This window comes from Monodelphis domestica, chromosome 1 (genome assembly GCF_027887165.1).
Source record: "Monodelphis domestica isolate mMonDom1 chromosome 1, mMonDom1.pri, whole genome shotgun sequence".
NCBI lineage: Eukaryota > Metazoa > Chordata > Mammalia > Didelphimorphia > Didelphidae > Monodelphis > Monodelphis domestica.
Genome location: NC_077227.1, coordinates 256,312,025 through 256,331,771, shown reverse-complemented (window position 1 = coordinate 256,331,771; position 19,747 = coordinate 256,312,025). Strand labels below are relative to the sequence as shown.

Here is a 19,747-nt window from a genome sequence, read left to right as displayed (position 1 = left end):
TTTCCCTGAGTGCATGGAAAATGAGATGTGTTACAGTTTATCAAAATGAAAGAAATGATTATTAATACACATACTTTTCTAAAGTCTTTCATTACAGCAAAGCCCTCAAATCTTAACTATTTTAATTAAGTATATTCTGGAATGGCAAAATTATTTTTCTCTTCATTTTATAGACTATGTCCGTAGATATGCAGCTGAGACACTATGAGATGCAACAGCAGCAGTTTCAGCATCTTTACAAAGAATGGGAACGAGAGTTTCAGCAGTGGCAAGATCAGCTCCATACTTATCCTCACAAAGATCAGCTTCAAGAGTATGAAAAGCAATGGAACTCATGGCAGGGACATTTAAAAGCTACCCAATCCAGCCTTCAAGAGAAAGTGAGCACACTTCAGAATGTGAAAAATCAGTATATGGGAAATATGACAATACCACCACCTTTTGTTCCATACTCTCAAATGCCTCCAGCAATACCAACAATGCCCCCTCCTGTATTGCCTCCATCTCTATCAACATCACTACCACCACCAGTGATGCCCCCTACTCTGCCTGCCACAGTGCCACCACCTGTGATGCCCCCACCAGTGATGCCTCCAATACCAACATCTGTTCCTCCACCTGGGGTGCCTCCATCTCTGCCTTCAGCTGGGCCTCCACCGGTTCTTCCTCCACCATCTCTCTCTTCATCTGGGCCTCCTCCAGTTCTTCCTCCACCATCTCTCTCTTCAACAGGACCTCCACCTGTTCTTCCCCCACCATCTCTTTCTTCAACAGCAGCACCACCTGTCTTGCCTCCCCCACCTTTGTCATCAGCAACACCCCCTCCAGGAATGCCTCCCCCAAATCTCTCTTCAGCTGTTCTCCCTCAAGGGTTACCCCCTCAATTAACTACCACATCAGTTCCACCAGTTGCCGGTTCTCAAAGTTCAAAACCTCCAGACAAACCTAGGCCAGCACTACTTCCCACTCCTATATCCTTTGGTTCACCTCCACCTTACCATCCTCCAGTAAAATCGTCCATGGGCTCTTCAGAACAAGTGAATTCTAAAGCTCCTCTGCCATTCAGTTCTTTTTCATCTGAACAAGGACATATGGAACCCAAAATTTCTACCACAGGATCTTCATCTGCTTCAAATCAGCCTGGTAACACAATTAAAGACACACCAGTGAGATCAGGTGGGCTGCTTCCAGATCCTCCTAGAAGTGCTTACTTGGAAGGTCCAAGAGGAGGTCCTAGGTATGTCTGATGGTTATTTTTTTATTACAGTTTATATAGAGCCTAATGTTATTAAAAATTCCATTAACATAGTTATAATATGTACTTTTATATTCTTCTTGTGGGGTTGTTGTTTTGCCTTTGGAAATTACTGATTTGCCTAAGGGAATTAACAATTCCACCCAGATTTACAGATGAATTTTCTAAAATATCTAAAGTCAACTAATACTTATTCTACATAAATTATTTTCAAAAATTAAAAAAAGGGGCTGCTAGGTGGCTCTGTGGATAGAGATCCAAGTCTGCTGACTGGGGGTTCTGGGATAAAAATTGGCCTCAGATACTTACAACTATGTGATCCTGGGCAAATCACTTAACCCTAGTTGCCTAAAAGCCGCTCTTCTGCCTTGGAACCAATACTTAGTATTGATCCTAAGACAGAAGGTACGGGTTTAAAAATTTTTTGAGAAAGAAAAACACTTTACAAGACTCCTTTGTTGAGACAAATATAGTTCTAATACCCAACCTAGTGAGGAATAAGCAAAAAAAGAACTATAGACCAATATTAATGAATATGCAAACATTTTGATAAAAATCTGGGAAAAGTTTATAGAACAATATGTCAAAAATATAATTCCACTCTGATCAAGTTGGACTTACACCAGTGATGCAAAGATGCTTTAACATTAAGTAAACAACATACTCCCACTTATTTATTTATTTTTGTTGATTAGTTGAAATTTTTTGTTTAATTAATTTAGAGTATTTTTCCATGGTTACATAATTCATGTTCTTCTTTCCCCTCCCCCCATAGCCAACATGCAATTCCATTGGGTTTTACATGTATCATCAAGACCTATTTCAATATTATTGATAATTGCACTAGGGTGACCATTTAGAGTCTGTATCCCAAATCATATCCCCATCAACCTATGTGATCAAGCAGTCATTTTTCTTCTGTGTTTCTACTCCCACAGTTCTTCCTCTGGATGTGGATAGTGTTCTTTCTCATAAGTCCCTCAGAATTGTCCTGGATCATTTTATTCCTGCTAGTAAAGAAGTCCATTACATTCGATTGTACCACAGTGTATCTGTCTCTGAACATACTCCTATTTAAAACAAAAGTCATACAATTATATCAATAGAAACAGAAAATGTTTTTTATGAAGTATAATTCTTATTTTTTAAAAACCTATAAGGTTCGAATCAAGGACACATATGATACCTAGTGGAATTGCACGTCGGCTATGGGGGGGGCGGAGAAAATGATCTTTGTTTCTAATGAATAAAGTTTGAAAATGACCAAATAAAACAATGCTTAAAGGGGAAAAAAACATAAGTAGTAATCTTTTTGTATCAAAATAATAATAAACCTTAAAAAAAAATCTTTAAAGAGTAGGCATAGAAGGACAATTTTAAATGTAAAGAGTACATATCTAAAACTCAAAAGTTAGCTGTATTTGCTATGGATAAACATTAGGAACTGTCCCGTTTAATATAAGAATAAAGCAATGATGCTTTACTTCCTCTGTTAATATTCAAAGGCACTTCTAGAAATCTTAATACCAACAAAGAAGACAGAAACTGGAGGTATGAATATTTGCAAAGAGAAAACATTATCATTTACTTTGAAAGCAACAGAGAATCAAATAAACTAATTGAAAATAGTTTCAGTAAAGTAGGAAGTTTTGAAATACATTTAGCAAAAACATCAGTGTATCTATGACAAACAAGATAAGTTCTGTTTAATAACAAAATCTGAAAGGAAATGATAGAAAGGGAAATCTCATTCAAAATAACTACAAAAGGTACAAAATAGCTAAGATTTACCTATGAACACACACTGTAGGCAAACCATACAGTTGCAAAACACTTATTTTGGGGGGAGATCTGAAAAACTGTTGACTTAGTTTCATTTTTATATCATATTCATTTTGGAATTATTTTTTTTTAAACTCTTACCTTCCATCTTGGAGTCAATAATGTGTATTGGCTCCAAGGCAGAAGAGTGGTAAGGGCTGGACAATGAGGTTTAAGTGACTTGTCCAGGGTCACACAGTTAGGAAGTGTCTGAGGCCATTTATGGACCTAGGACTTCCTGTCTCTAGACCTGGCTCTCAGTCCACTGAGCCACTCAGCTGCCCCCTTTTGGAATTCTTTTGAGAACTGTTTGTTTAGGCAATGGATCTAGTTCTCTTATATTTGTTTTCTCTGTGTATCTTAGATATCAGATTCTTCTCAGAGGTAGTTGATACTCTTAAAGAAACAAAGAATGGCTTTAAAAATTGGAGGAACATTCATTGGTTGTGTTTGGACTGCATCACTATAATAAAAATGGCAGTACTAATTGAAATTATAAATTTGCTGTTTTGTCAATCAAATAGGCAAGATTGTGTTACAGCTAGACTATAATTCATTTAGAGGAACAAAGGGTCAAAAATCTCAAGCAAAATTAAGGAATAAAGTAGGAATGAAAGAGTTGGGGGTGGATAGTACTTTCAGTACTCAGGTTATTATAAATCAGTAATTATCAAAACTCTTTGATACTGGTTAAAAAATAAAACAGTAGATCAGTTGAACTAGTTAGATAAACAAGGACAGAAACCATCAAATTCAATAACCAAACGCTGAAAAAACTTGAGCACATTAAGTACTTGGGAAAGAACTCATTCTTCTCCAATTACTGGGAAAACTGGAAAATAGTTTGACAAATTAGTTTAGACCAATATCAAAGTCAGACACTTTTCAGAACCATGGCTGGGGGGGGGGGGGGATTATTAATCAAATGAAAGATAAAAGATATCACAAAAGAAGGATACATAATTAAATAAAATTGGGAAATTTTTTTTTATAAATCCCATCAAAATAACTGGGAAAGAAGAGAACTATTATATATCACATAGAGCTACTATAAGTGGTAGACCAAAGAATTTTGCCAGCAGTTGGTACAAAATTTCTGCTTCAATTATTTCTGATATGGCTTTCATATCCAAGATCTATAGAAAATTATAGCTTTAATAATATAATAATAGCTGACTTTTATATAGTACTAGCTTAACACTTGTATAGCACTTACTATGTGTCAGGCACTAGGCTAAGCATGTTACAGTTATTATCTCATTTGATCCTCACTAATAGATAAAGAAACTGAGGCAAATAGAGATTAAGTGACTTGCCCAGGGTCATACACCTAGTAAGTGTCTGAGGTCAGATATGAACTAAGATCTTCCTGGCTTCTGGTTTGACATTCTATCCACTGCACCACCTGGCTGCTCTTGATGCAGTAAAGGTGGAGATCTGCATTGATAAAGGAGCTTCTTCCATGAGAATTCCTCATATCAATGAAATATGGTCCAGCTCCAGTGAATAAGTGGTCAAAGAATATAAACAGTTCCTAAAAGAGGAATTACAAAGCATTAATAAACATATGAAAGATGGCACTAAATCATTGAGAGAATGGACTTTTAATACAATTCTTGATTTTTCACTTCACATTCAACAAATTGGCAAAGGTAACAAAAGATGGAAGGATATTACTGAAGGGAATATGGGAAGACAGAATACTGTTATTCTGTTAATAAGCTGTGAATTGGTCAAACAATTTCCAGTTCTGAAAAGAGTTTGGGACTACACTAAAGAAGTAATTAAAATGACTTAAAATGACTACCTTTTGAGTCACTGATCCCACTGCTAGGCTTATATTCCAACGATATTAAAAATATAAAAGTTTCATAACCCTAAACTGTCACTTTATTGCTGTTTTGCTTTATTGTGCTGAATTGCCTTTTTTTTCCCTTAAACTCTTCTTTAAAAATCCTTGATATAAGGAAGGATAGACTAGGCTGGGGTGGAAGAGAAGGGAATCTATTAAGAAATGAAAGTGATGGGACAGCTGGGTAGCTCAGTGGATTGAGAGCCAGGACTTCAGATTGGAGGTCCTAGGTTCAAATGTGGTCTCAGACCCTTCCTAGCTATGTGACCCTGGGCAAGTCACTTTACCCTCATTACCTAGCTCTTACTGCTCTTCTACCTTAGAACCAATACATAATAGTGATTCTAAGACTGGTGGAAAGGGTTTTTATTTAAAAAGAAAGAAATGATGGTGACATAACAAGATAAAATGGAAAAGAGCACTTATGACTCTCAGGTCAGAGAACCTGATTTCAGAGCCAGATCAGATCATAGAGACATTTCACTTAAATCTCTCCCAGCCTCAATTTTCTCATTTGTGAAATAAAGGAGTTGTTCTGCATGGCTCCTGAGGTCCCTTCCAACACTATAAGGATCTGATTTTTTGGTCCTAAATAAAAATTAATTGCTAGAAAGTTACTAATTTGTAACTATTAGTATTATTGACTAAAGTTTATAAAATGTCTAAACCCTCACAGTTCCCTCAAATGTTAAAATTACTCTAGTCTTGTATATCTTTATCTCACAAGTGGAATATTCTGTAGGAGACAGAATGACATAGTTGAGAGAGAGCCTTTCCTCGACACCTCTATAGTGATTCTGTGACCCTGAGCAAGTTGCTTAACTTCCCAAGGCCCTAGGGAACTCTCTGTGAGTTAAACAATAAACAACTGCAGGATGTCAGCCAGTTTTCATTCCTTCAAGAATCCCAAGAAGAACCACATCACAACTCCTTTGGGTAAAGATATTTTAGTATTGAATTACAATGTTCATGTTTCTTTATCACTTTTCAGTTTCAAATACATAAGTAGAAATTCTGTGGTTGGCTTGCCTGCTCTCTTCTGATGCACAGCAATGACAAGGAACGGTGTAAGAGTTTTTACTTAACTGAACTTGTTATGCTTTATCAATCAGGAAAAGTTTTTTTTTTTATGAACCACAGTTTTCATTTAGAAAGGGGGAAAGTCGCCCTCACCTTTGATTTTGAATAAGATTTTTAAATAAAGCAATTTTTAAATTTTGCTTTTTATTATTTTTGTCTTTTTGGTATCTTTTGTGTTTTACCACATTGCCATTTCCTGAAAGTATGTTATTCTCTCCTCTATTGAACTCCTTCTTAGTAATAGAACCAATTAAAACAAACATGACCTGAGAGTGTATACAGCATTCTGTACCTATAACTTTCACCTCTAAGAAAGCATTTCGATTGTCTTTTCCAAGAGCAAGATTAGCTCTAAGCTTGATTTTAATAATATATAAAAACCAAGTTTTATATGTTCTCTGTTCTTCAGTCTAGAAGTTTCAGTTATCTTCACTCAAAGTCTTAAGTTTAAAGCACCATTTTTAAAAGTATCACTTTTAAACAAGATTACTTCACAAGAATAATATACATTTTTATGTCCTGTCATAGTTTCTGTCATTTTAAAAAAAAGCTTAATTTATACTTCTCCTATGTCTCATCAGGAATCTGTATACTCCTAGAATTTTAGATGTGGCCAAAGTCCTGGGGGTCATCTCATTATACACTCCTTCCAAAGTCTAGAGGGTTAACTGACTTGCCTCAGTTCTTGTAATACTCCAGTGGCAAAGTGGAGTACTAGGGCCAGGACTGACTTCTTTTAATTCCTCTTACTATTCTACTATATCACTTCTCAAGAATATTGAATTGCCTTTTTCTTGTCATAAGTACCAAACTGCTAAATATCCCACCTTTGTAAAATCCCAACCCTGTGCAGTAACATTTTTTTTTTGTATTTGAGGTAAATACATGTGTTTGAAAAAGACTGCTTTAGAGAACCAATCTTTATAAGTCCTGAAACAAAGTAACATTTTCTTTTCCTGTCACTATAATTTAACCAACTGAAATCTTCTCTTTTATGTTTCTTGTCTCCTTTTCTGAAAGTTCTAAATTACATATATGACGACTCCAAAACTGTCTCCTAAACCTTTTTGTGAAATAACATCCCAAATAAAGCCTGTCAAGCCATTGAGATTTTTATTTTTAAGAACCAATAATATATCATAGAGCTAGCAAGTATTAAAAATCATCTAACTTGTAATTCTCATTTGTTTCAGTAGCAACTTGAGAGATATTACTCAAAATAATGGCTTTGGAGATTGTTACTTTCAAAATGAGAGAACTTTGCTGTCATTGCACAAATTCTATTTTCATAACTATTCCTTTTGGGGTATTAACATGCTTTATAAACCATAAACTTCAGTGTTGTTCAGTTACTATTTGTATGTGTAACAATGATATTTTTTCCCTAGAAAATTGAATGATAGTGACAGGATTTTAACAATCTCCTAATACCTATTTCATATTATTGTTCTAGAGCTTCTTGTGGGCTATAGTTCACCAACCTTCATCCTAGAACACTGGTTTCAAGATGGAAGTTCATTAGTTCTATTAAAGCTGTTAAAAAAAAATGGTCTTAAAATACTCAAGTGTCTTAAACGTGTAGGTTTTCCCCCTCTACCTTACTGGTTTAGATTCCTTAAAACGTGTCTTTACTTTGTTTGTAGGTTTGATGGTCCTCGAGGAAGATTTGATTCACCAGGGGCAAGATGCGAAGGACCAAGACCTAAAGGACCTCGTTTTGAAGGACATCGTTCAGATGGACCAAGACCCAAATATGAAGGGCACCACTCAGAGGGTACCTCTAAAAGCAAATGGGGGACAATTCCCCGGGGGCCTGCATCTCAGTTTTATATTTCTTCAAATACTTCCCAAGGCCCTCGACAAAGTGGACCTCAGTGGAGAGGATCTAAGCCAGCTTATGGCCAGCAGCAACAACAGCAACATCCACCTAAATCACAAGCAGAATCTCATCTGGGAAACAAGGAACCTTTGATAGACCCCAGTAGTGGACAACAAAAGAACAACAGAATGTCTCCAACTCCATTTTCTCTTACTACAGATGTGAAGGAATCAAAGTCATTTCAGTCCAGTGAGAAAATAAAAGATGTTCAACATGATATCCCCCAATCTGAAGTCCAAGCAGGATCCAATGATCCTTCAAATTGGAGTCAGAATTCTCAAAATATGGAAAAACAAATAGATAAAACTGGTCAGCCTATACCTGGACAATGCCAGAAACCCTTTGTAAACAAATCATCTATTCAATCAACTTTTCCATCAAGAACAGGAGGAATGGATGGAGGAGGAGCACCACCTATGTCATCATTAACTGCAAATAATGATTTAAAATCTGTAGGTGTTGGTATTCCTCAGTTAGAAAATAACCAGGACAAGGGATTGACCAGGCTAGATAACAGAGATCATAGACCAGAAGGCAATAGAGGTAGCAGTTCATCTTACAGAGGTAGAGGACAAGGAAGAATTGAAGACATGAGGGAAAAGGGCCTAACAAACAGAGGTAGAGGACAAATAATTAATCAGGGACCAGGGATGGGTAAACCAGAAGACATTAGAGAGAAAATAATTGGCAGAAGGGAAGAGAGTCGAGAGAAGATGGGTAGGCAAGAAGGTAGTCGAGAGAGACTGATGGGAAGACGATCAGGCAGCCGAGATAGAGGATTAGGAAGACTGGGAAGCAGTAGGGAAAAAATTCCAGGTAGTCAGGCAGACATCCAAGATAGGGGGAGAGCCGGCAGCCGGGAAAGAGGACCTCCCCGGAGGGCCAACAGTCAAGAGAGAGGACCTCCTAGAAGGGCTGGGAGTCGGGAGAGAGGACCTCCACTACACAGGGCTGGAAGCAGAGAGAGGGGACCACCTCGGCGTCCTGGAAGTCGGGAAAGGGGACTTGGCAGACCAGAATTTGGGAGGGATAAAGGTATACCCAGACTAGAACCTGGTAATGTAGATAAATCAGTTAGGATTGGAGATGGGGAAAAAATGCCCCCTTATCATCGAGATGAAGCATCTAGGGCTCCCTGGAATCATGGAGAGGATAGAGGACATGAAGACTTTGCATTAGATGGTAGAAATGTCCCTCCCTTAGAACGGGAAAGACTTGATGATTGGGACAGAGAGAGGTATTGGAGAGAATGTGAGCCAGATTATCAAGATGATGTAGATCCATACAACAGAGAGGATAGATTTTCACTGCCACCTTCTCGGTCCCATGATGTGGATCGTCGAGGATCTTGGTGGGATGATTGGGATAGAGATCGGGATATGGATCGGGACTTCCGGGATATGGATAGGGAAATGGACAGGGACCGGGACAGAGACCGGGACCGGATGGGAAGACCTATGGATATGTATGACCGAGAATTGGATAGAGAATGGGACAGAGATTACATGAGACCAATGGATGACCAAGAATCACAATTTCATGAACGTGATATTCCTCCCCTTCCACCTTTGCCACCCCTTCCACCTCTTCCACCTTTGGATCGATATCGTGATGACAGATGGAGAGATGAAAGAGACAGAGATCACATGTATGATCGGGACCTTCGTGACAGGGGAGAGTTGAGAATTAGAGAATATCCTGAGAGAGGAGAAACATGGCGGGAAAAACGAGATTACCTTCCTGAGCGAATGGACTGGGAAAGAGAACGGTTGTCAGACAGATGGTACTCATCTGATGTAGATAGACATTCCCCTATGGGGGATCATATGCCACCTATTCCCCCATCACACCATTCATCTGAAATGTTGGGAGCAGAAGGAAACCTGGACTCTGATCAGTCTCTTGGAGGGGTAATGGTCCTTAGTCAAAGGCAGCATGAAATAATTTTGAAAGCTGCACAGGAACTGAAAATGCTACGGTAAGTTAACTACTGACAATAATTTGTTGAGTCGAAAAAGTGCTTAAACTGTTCTTCAGAATGGTCTTATTTACTTTGTTGGAATTATCTTGCTTCTCAGTTCTTTTCAAGTAGTTTTAATTTGGTGTTTGATACAAATATTTTTATGGAAGATGAAAATTCTTCCTAGGATGTATATTTCCAGTGGGTTGTTTGTTTAGAGGGTTTTTGGGCAATGAGATGGTGTTTTCATAGGGCTAGAGGCCTTTGAGCAGATAGTGAGTTGAGGTTGTCTTTTTCTAACCACAATCTCTCTTTCTATGGCTATCACCCTTAGTTTAGCCCCTCATTTTCTCTCTTGCCTAGGCTATTGTAATAGCCTTTTTAACTTGTATTGCTGTGTCCGCTTTCTAACCTGCTAATGTAATCTTCTTAATGTATAGAGATCATGACTGACCATGTCATTCCTTTGCTCCAAAAATCTTTAGTGACTTTTTGGTCCCTACTTATCAGTATAACAAGCAAAAGATGAAATGAGTGAGGAAACAAAGGTTTGATGTTCTGAGCATATTGATTTATGAATCAATGCATGCCAGTTGCCCAACAAACCAGGATCAGGCCCTTTCCTCAGATTGGTACTGGATCCCAACATGGGAACTTTTATACATTAAAAACAACTAGTGAAATAAGGTCAGTTAATTAGAAGGAAACAGTATAACATTATCTGATCTGTTATAATTGGGTGAAAGATTAGAGACTTTCTAGATTGGGAAGGGGAGAGTGAACAGTTGTAATTGACTGAATTCAGAAAGGAGATATACCCTATTACTACCCAAATATTTGTAAACAATGAAAGGAACGTGGGAACAATGTTTGATCAATATGGGGCCAGTTCTCAGATAAGACATATAGGTTGTTTGAGATATACAATAATAAGGAAACTCTTTACATAAATCTTAGAATTTGACTGCATTTCTGGACAACATAACCTAGGTCCTCAATTAGGGTGTCTCTATACAACAGGAAAGGGAGTCCAGTTTCCCAACCATGTAGGGTTAGGTTCAAACAGTGCAATAAAGTTTTCTCCCAAATCGCACAGTTGAATACAATTTTCCTTAGGACAGAAGTTGGATTAGACCCATAACTAAATAGGAAGGGAACTGAACTAACTGTAGAATTGAGTCACAAGGTGGAGTGAGTGTCATTCATTTATTTCCCATAATTAACCACTTATCTTATTCTTCTCAATTCCCTCACACCAAAATGCAGGGTTTTAGCCAAAAAGGACTATTTTACCCCTTTCTTGTCATCAAGCTTTAGGACAAGAAAGGAATTTTAATGCAACAATGCATTTGTGCATTCCATTCTTTGTACTCTGAAAATAAATTGTGCTTTTTATGCCATCAGTGCATTTTTCACATTCTAACTTATCATTGGCAATTTTTGTGCTCTTCCTTCTTTCCTGTTCTGCACTACTGGATTATGAACTAAAGGTTGAGAGTTGTCATTTTTCATCTTTGTATCTCAAATACTTACCACATGAGCCTTTGAATTGAATGAATCCTTGTGAATTTTTAAGTTTATGCCTTAAAATTCAAAAATTGTTATTTAGTCTTTATATGGATATCTTACCAGCAAATTGGGTATATAACTTTTCAAAGTTCAAAATTTTTTGAGTCATGATATTGCCTTTTATTTTTCCCGATGAATAGTTTTTTCTCTACTACCAGAGAGCCAGTTCTTTTATATTGAATAAGAGAGAATCAGTGCTTATTAGTCTTTGTCATAATTTGTACTGTCAATTTCAACAAGTTAATCATAGCTCCAGAATTCTTTGATGTCCTTGTAGCAATTTGAACCTTAACCCTAAGTGGAAGTTTGCTACCTTAATTTGAGGTTATTTCTATTTTTGCATAATGAAATATTTTCTACATTGGAATGGGATATAGAATCCAAATTTCTTGACTTCTAGGCTGGTATTATATGTACTGTAATTTACACTATGAGAACCGTTAGCCCTGATTATGGAGTAAGAAGTTTGGAAGTCCATGAGAGCTCATCCAGTCTTTAGAAGTAATTCTTCAGAAACTTTTGATTAGATTCTAGTCCTTTATACAACATCCAATCCAATAATCCAGAAAATTTTATTAAGCACCTGCTAGGTGCCAAGCACTTGCTAAGGATACAGTTAATGAAAAGAAAGAGTCCCTGCTTTCAAGGAGCTTACAACATTTCCTGTATATTGCTAGGTTAGGCTGCCAGTTATAGATTATGCTAGTTAAGGATATAGCTGAAATTCTAGAATAAGAAAGTAATATCAATAGGGTAATACAAAACCACTGAAGGAAGAAATGAAGAGCCTGACTGCTCATCTAGAATTATTGACTAGAGAAATCTGTTGTGGACACAGTGAGTCTGAGAAAGCAGGGTTATAGATTCTGAAAGAAAACCCTGGTAGCCTTTTCCTTGAGAACTCCTAGAAAGTGAGGGGAAGAGGAAGATGAACGCTATAGAACTCTCAACAATATATTCTCACTCATTGTGCTTTCTTTAACCACAACCAAGTTTTATTTTTTGGAAATAAGTTTTTGCTAAATCATTAAGGTTTTCCCTAGTATCTCTTCCCCTTACAGATAGTCATCTCATACAACAATATTTCTAAAGACAGAAAGAAAGTGAAAAAATCAGAAGAACTGATCAAAATTATGCAAAAATCTGAAAATGTGTGACCATATTGGCAGATATCCCACTTCTGCAAAAAAGTAGGGTAAGGGGGCAGCTGAGTGGCTCAGTGAATTGAAAGCCAGGCCTAGAGATGGGAGGTCCTAGGTTCAAATCTGGCCTCAGCCACTCCCCAGCTGTGTGACCCTGGGCAAGTCACTTAACCCCCATTGCCTAGCCCTTATCACTCTTCAGCCTTGGAACCAATACACAATATTGATTCCAAGATGGAAGGTAAGGGTTTAAAAAAAAAAAGTAGGGTGAAAATGTCTCATGTCCCTTTTTGGTGTGATGCTTGTTCTTTGCAATTTTGTAACATTCACTTTTTGTTTTTTGTTATGGCTTTGTTCATATTGTTGTAGTTATTGTACATTGTTTTATTCTGCTTACTTCATCCTGCATCAGTTCATGTAGATTTTTCTGTGCTTTTTTATATTAATCATATTTGTCATTTCTAATAGGATAGTAATATTCCATTTCATTTGTGTACCACAGTTTGGTTTCCAGTTATTTTTTGTAATCACAAAAAATGCTTCTATAAATATTTTGGTGTAGATGAGGATTTTTTCTGTGGCTCTCTTGGAGTATAACCCTACCAGTGGAATCTCTGTGTCGAAGGACATTTTAGCTCACTTTGTTTGCATAATTCTAAATTGCTTTCCAAAATGGATTGTACCGATTTATAGTTCTACCAGCAATGTATTATTAGCATGTCTGTTTTCTCCTGAAACTCCTCCAATGCAATTCCCATCTTTTGTCATATTTGCCTTTTTGTGTGAGGTAAAACCTCAAAGTTGTTTTGATTTACATTTATTATTATTGACTTGGATCATTTTTACATTCAGTTGCTATTAATAATTTGCAATTTTTCCAAGAACTATTTGTTTATATCATTTGACCACTTAGCTTTTGGGGAATGTCTGTTTCTAAGTTTCATTTTTTAATGAAATATTTTTCACCCATTGCTAAGTATATCATTCTGTATCATTTATCCTTTTCCAAAAAAAATAGCATTTTAATTTGTCAGAAATTTATTTTTCTTTTGAAATTTGCATAGAAGTACAAGATGTGAAGTTAATTTCTCTGCTAGTTTCATATCAGCTCTTTGTAATTATAATTATTTTTACCTCATCTAAAAAAGAAATATAGTATAATAGATAGAACTAGTTTGTTCAATTCAAGGAAACATTGTACTGTTGTTGTTAAAAGTCAGCATGACATTGTCATATATTAAAAGAAGTATGGCTTAGAATTCCCAAAAGTCTTTCCATGTATTGTGAACTTGTTATTATGTCCAGTTTAGGGGGACCATATATTAAAAAGTATTCAGAAAAACCAGAAAGAGGCCAAAGAAAATCAAATGGATAGAAAAAAAGACTTTGGTGAGGAAAGGTTGAAAGAATGTGATTGGTTTGACAAGAGAAGAGAAAGCTAGGGATGTCAGTTGAAGCATGAATTTCTTTTTTTTTTTAGCTATATAAAATGCTTTCTTATGGGATAAAACTAATTCATATTTAATCTTTGGATATAGAGATAAATAAGAGATGGGCTTAGAACATGAAGGTTCAGAACCAAAAAGAAAATACTTGATTATCAAATGGTAAAACACTGAAATGCATGAGGAGATAGTTGAATATCTGTTCTGATGGTGCCTTAAGAAGAAAATAGTCATTGGTTTTCAATGGTTTAGGTATGGCCCTACAATGAGGCAGAGATCACCATCTGTGAAGTCATTTTGTATTGGGGTACTCTGATTTTTTTTCCCCTGTGGGAACTATAGGGAAGGTTGTAAATTTTCTCCTTGAGCCTCAATCTTAGTCTTTATAGTTTGCAAAAGGAATAAGACAGGGCATGACTATTTCTTACAATGTACATGCAGAGAACAGAAAGAACAGCTTCAGAAACTCAAAGACTTTGCCACTGAGCCGCAGGCACCTGATCTTCCACCACCACCACCTGAGCCACCAAGATTGCAGACTGCATCTTCACGTCCACCAGGAATCTTTCAGGTACATGGGTAAATTTGTATAAGAAATAAAATGTATTTTTAGGGTTTTAGACTTAACAAAAAAAGAGGCAAAAACTATGGAATAGGTGGAATCCTATCTATTTTCTCTCATACCTTGATCTCTTTATTCAATATAAATGAAAGGTACCAGGGCCAGGTAGGTGGCTCAGTGGATTGAGAGCCAGACCTAGAGACGAGAGGTCTTGAGTTCAAATCTGGCCTCAGATACTTCCTAGCTGTGTGACCCTGGACGAATCATTGACCCCCATTGTCTAATCCTTACCATTTTTTCTGCCTTGGAACCAATACACAGTTTTGATTCTAAAACAGAAGGTATGGGTTTTTTAAGAGAAAAAAAAGCACATACATTTCAAGAAAAGAGTAATGAAAGGTCATTATATCATAGTAGTTTTTAATTGTTTAGTGCAAATTCTACACACTGGCAGTGAACTCCACTTGCTTTGTGCTGAGCACTCTGTGAGGCTTTAGGGCATGGTAGAAGAGAAGATAGAAATCTCAGAGAAGATATAGCCTGTGTATGTCAATAAATATTCTTTTTCTTATTTATTTCTTAGTCTTAAAATCTTTTTATTTAATTAATTAATTTATAATATTTTTCCATAGACTACAAGATTCATGTTCTTTCCCTACCCTGTTCTCAACCCACTCCCGTATCCAAAATGCAATTCCACTGGGTTTTACATATGTCATTGATCAAGACCTATTTCCATCAATATATATTCTTGATGGGTTTATTTATTTTTTCTTTATATTTATTATTTAAAGCCGTTATGATCCTGGAAAAATTGGCATGATACGTGTTAGAAAGAAAGAAAGAAATTGGTGCAAAGGCATTTGCTTTGCTTTATGGACCCATGTCATAAATTTACAATAGAGCTAAGACATCCCAGACATTCATACTGTTGATAACAAATCCAGATGTCTAAGTATAGGAGCAAGTTCTGATTTTTGAATACTTATTAAGATCTCTTACTCTTTTGTAAAGCCTCCAGGATCTTACAGGCCACCTCCTCCTATGGGTAAACCAACCCTTCCAGGGATGAGACAATCTGCTCCATCAGCAAGACCGTCTCTTCCTATGACAAGGCCACCTGTCCCAATACCACCTCCCCCTCCAGTGGTAAAGCCTCAGCCTGCTGCTATGGAACAAGAACGTTGGGATGAAGATTCTTTTCATGGACTCTGGGATACAAATGAAGATAAAGGATTGAATTCAGAATATACCTCAGAGACAGGTCCACCATCTGTTGCAATGAAAGCACCACCTATTCATCCTTCTATTCCCCCTCCAAGCCCAATTCCTGTGGTTATGCAGTCAATGTCTAAACCCCCACCAGTGCAGCAGACAGTAGACTATGGCCATGGCCGAGGTAAGCAACAATGATTGACTTATGTTCCTAGTATTAAGGAGAACTTTCTAGTGTCAGAAGGCTTGCTATGTGTGATGTATGTGCTCCATACAACTTCTAGTATAACCTAATTATACCAGTATATTTAGCTATTTCTTTTGTATTAAATTGTGAGACCAAACACCTGAAAGTAGTTTTAAAATTTGAACATTTGGTTCCTTTCTTACTGTTTTGTTTTTTAACATTTAATTTTTATTTTTTCTGAATTATATCTGAACAACAATTTTTAACATTTACAAAGCTTTTTTGAGTTTCAAATACCCCCCTTACCTCCTTGAGAAAACAAGCAATTTAATTTAGATTATATATGTGCAGTCAGTTACTTACAACATTTTCATATTAACCATGTTGCAAAAGAAAACATAGACAAAAAAACCCCTTAAGGATAATAAAGAAAGGATACTTCAATCTTCATTCACACTTTTCTGGAGATGGATAGCATTTTTTTTATCACAAATCCATCAGAATTACCATGGATCATTTTATTACTGAAAATAAAGTCATTCATAGTTTATTGTTATTTAGTATTGCTGTTACTATGTACAGTGTTCTCCTAGTTTTGCTCATTTCACTTTGTATGTCTTTCATGTAAATCTTGCAGGGTTTTTTTTTTAACCATTCTGATTACCATTTTCTAGAGTACAATAATATTCCATTATAATTATATACCACATCTTGATCAACCATTCCCCAATTTATGGGCATCCTTTTATATGACTATAGATAGCTTTGATTTCTTGTTCTGAAAACTGCCTGTTTGTATCATTTGACTTTATCAATTGGGGAATGACTTGTAGTCATATAAATTTGACGTATTTCTCTATATATTTGAGAAATGAGGTCTTTTTCAAAGAAACTTGCTGTAAAAAATGTCCCCGACTTTCTGCTTTCTTTCTTTCTTTTTTTTTTAAACCCCTACCTTCCGTCTTGGAATCAATATTTTGTATTGGCTCCAAGGCAGAAGAGTGGTAAGGGCTAGGCAATGGGGGTCAAGTGACTTGCCCAGGGTCACACAACTGGGAAGTGTCTGAGGCCAGATTTGAACCCAGGACTTCCCATCTCTAGGCCTGCCTCTCAATCCACTGAGCCACCCAGCTGCCCCCTGCTTTCTTTTTGATCTTGGCACTATTGCTTTTGTTGTAAAAAAAAAAAACAGCCATTTTAGTTGAATGTAATCAGTATTATCCATTTTATGGTCCACAATGCTTCCATATCTTTGTTGGTCACAAATTCTTCCCTTATAAATTTAACAGGTGATATATTCCTATTTTTACTGTTGTGATTTTTTTTAACCCTTACTTTTTGTCTTAGAATTGATACTATTTTTACAAGACAGAAGAGCAGTAAGAGTAGGCATTTGGGGTTAAGTGCCAGGATCATAGCTAGGAAATAATCTGAGGTCAGATTTGAATCTAGCACCTCTTTTCTGCAGTCCTGTCTCTATCCACAGAGCAACCTAGCTGCCCCTAATACAAAGTATTTTAATACAAGGAGAAAGATAGGTGGCACAATGGATTGTATCCAGCCTGGAGTCAGGAAGATATCTTCCCAAGTTCATATATGTCCTCAGACACATGCTAGCTGTGTGCCCCTAGGTAAGTCACTTAACCTTGGTTGACTTTAATCCATTAGAGAAGGAAATGGCAAACTATTCTAATATCTTTGCCAAGAAAATCCCATGAATAATATGGACCATAGGGTTATGAAGATTCACACATGCCTGCATGACAGAATGACCACTACAACAAAAACAATTTAAATACAGTTAAAGACTAAAGCTGACTCACAGGTATGTTTGATTGTTAATACCAATAGCAGCAATAGCAACTATGAGACAATACCTCTCCTGATTCCTTTGTAGAAGTGGGGAGGGTCCATAAATATGCAATACTGCATGTAGTTACAGGTTTAGTTTTTTTTGGTTGATGTATTGAATGTTTTTTGTTTCTTGCCTTCCTCTTTTTTTTTTAAACCCTTACCTTCTGTCTTGGAATCAATGATTCCAAGGCAGAAGAGCAGTAAAGGACTAAAAAGTGAGGGTTAAATTACTTGCTTAGGGTCACCCAGCTAGGAAGTATCTGAGGCCAGATTTGAACCCAGGACCTCCCCTAGGCTTGACTTTCAATCCACCAAGCACCTAACTGCCCCTTCTTATCTTCCTCTTTAAAAAAAACAAACAAACTTTATTATGATGGGTAATTCAGGCAGGGAAATATAAGCAATGTAAAAACAGTTTATCAGATCTTTAGAAAAAATACTCAGCACTCTACATATGTAACTTAATCCTCACACTAACTCCAATAAGGGAGGTGGTATTTATCTCACTTTGTAGTTAAGGAAACTGAGTCTAAGAGAGGTGAAATGACCAGTTCAAATCACACAGCTGTTTAGTGACAGAGGCAGGATTTGTACTCTGGTGTTCCTGAGGCCAAGGGTGGTGCTCTAGCCATGACAACAGCTGCCTCATTTTGCCCCATGATATATATAAAAATCATGAAACTAAAATATTGCTAGAAAATTCCCACCAAAGGCATTAGTTTCCTGCAAACCAAATTTGTTATGTTTTGGATTTGGCAACAGAGAAAATCAAAATCTTTTGTTGAAGAGTTGAGGTGGATTGGGGCAGGCTAGGGAGGGAGGGTAAAAGAAAGAATAAAAACATTGTACCTTTGGTTTATAAGCACTAATTTCATAGGTGGCCATGGCCAAAGAAATCACATTTAGGCTTATTCTTGGATATATAAGCTGTTGATCTAGAACCATAATGGAACCCTTTCTACCATGAAAGAGCCTTCCAGAGCTTGCCTGCCACTGATACAGCTATGTAGTCCCCAGAGTCACCCTCATATCATTTTGAGACATTGTAATAGGAATTTAATAACAATGACACCAAGTTCTCTGTGTCTCAGTCTTTTTTTCTATGTTATACTATGCCTCTCCTAACAATTTAGCTTTGTTGTTTCAGTGCCCATAATACTATTCAAATTATCTAGATAATCGAAATAGAGTGTAATACAGACTTAACTCCATTTTCAAAAGGTGTTATTAATACAAATAACTTTCTGTGGACAAATTGATTTCTGAATCCCATCTTTTAAAAAGTTAAGTTAATTAGCCAATATGTTGAACATAAAAGAACCAAGAAACCATTTATTTTCATTGGAAAGAATAATTTTCACCTAGGTCTCACAACACAGGTTTTTCATATTCTGGATGTGATAGCCAACCAGTTCTTGTTGAAGTGACACTGTGTGTGATAGGACATTGGGTGTTTCTGAAGTGGTAGCATTATTATTAAAGACACCTTTATCAAGTGCTTTTATGCTTGTTTTTTTTTCATGCCGTTCTCTGTTTTTTTTTCCTTTTGCTGTAGACAGAAAATATACTCCCAGAAAACTTTCTTAAGGTCACACACACAAATTAGTAGTAGTTAAACACATTCAAAAAGTTCACAACACTTAAATCTTACCAGGTTTCTTTCCACCTTAAGTGTCACACTAAGTGTTTTTATTCCCAATCTTGCTTACCAGACATATCCACCAATAAAATTGAACAAATACCTTATGGGGAGAGAATAACTCTTCGTCCTGACCCCTTGCCTGAAAGATCAGCTTTTGAGACAGGTAAGAAAACCCTTTAAAACCTTTTAGGGTGTGAATATTTGTATGAGATTTCTTTTGAGATAAAACTGTTATTTTCCTAATACCTACCTTTCTGATAAACAAATTTTAATTGATGACACCA

At 36.6% G+C, this 19,747-nt stretch overlaps 1 protein-coding gene across 3 annotated transcripts in view; it reads left to right on the top strand.

Moving 5' to 3' along the window:
- The window catches only part of YLPM1 (YLP motif containing 1), an 81,602-nt gene that overhangs the window by 21,119 nt on the left and 40,736 nt on the right, over positions 1-19,747 (top strand). For all 3 annotated transcript variants that reach the window (XR_008917186.1, XM_056820781.1, XM_007472807.3), the window contains exons 4-8: positions 174-1,237; positions 7,652-9,865; positions 14,445-14,574; positions 15,580-15,964; positions 19,534-19,626. Coding sequence is in view for 2 of the 3 variants with exons in the window: in XM_056820781.1 (XP_056676759.1) it covers positions 174-1,237; positions 7,652-9,865; positions 14,445-14,574; positions 15,580-15,964; positions 19,534-19,626 (3,886 nt within the window). In the remaining variant the exon portion in view is untranslated. The remainder of the gene's footprint in view (positions 1-173; positions 1,238-7,651; positions 9,866-14,444; positions 14,575-15,579; positions 15,965-19,533; positions 19,627-19,747) is intronic.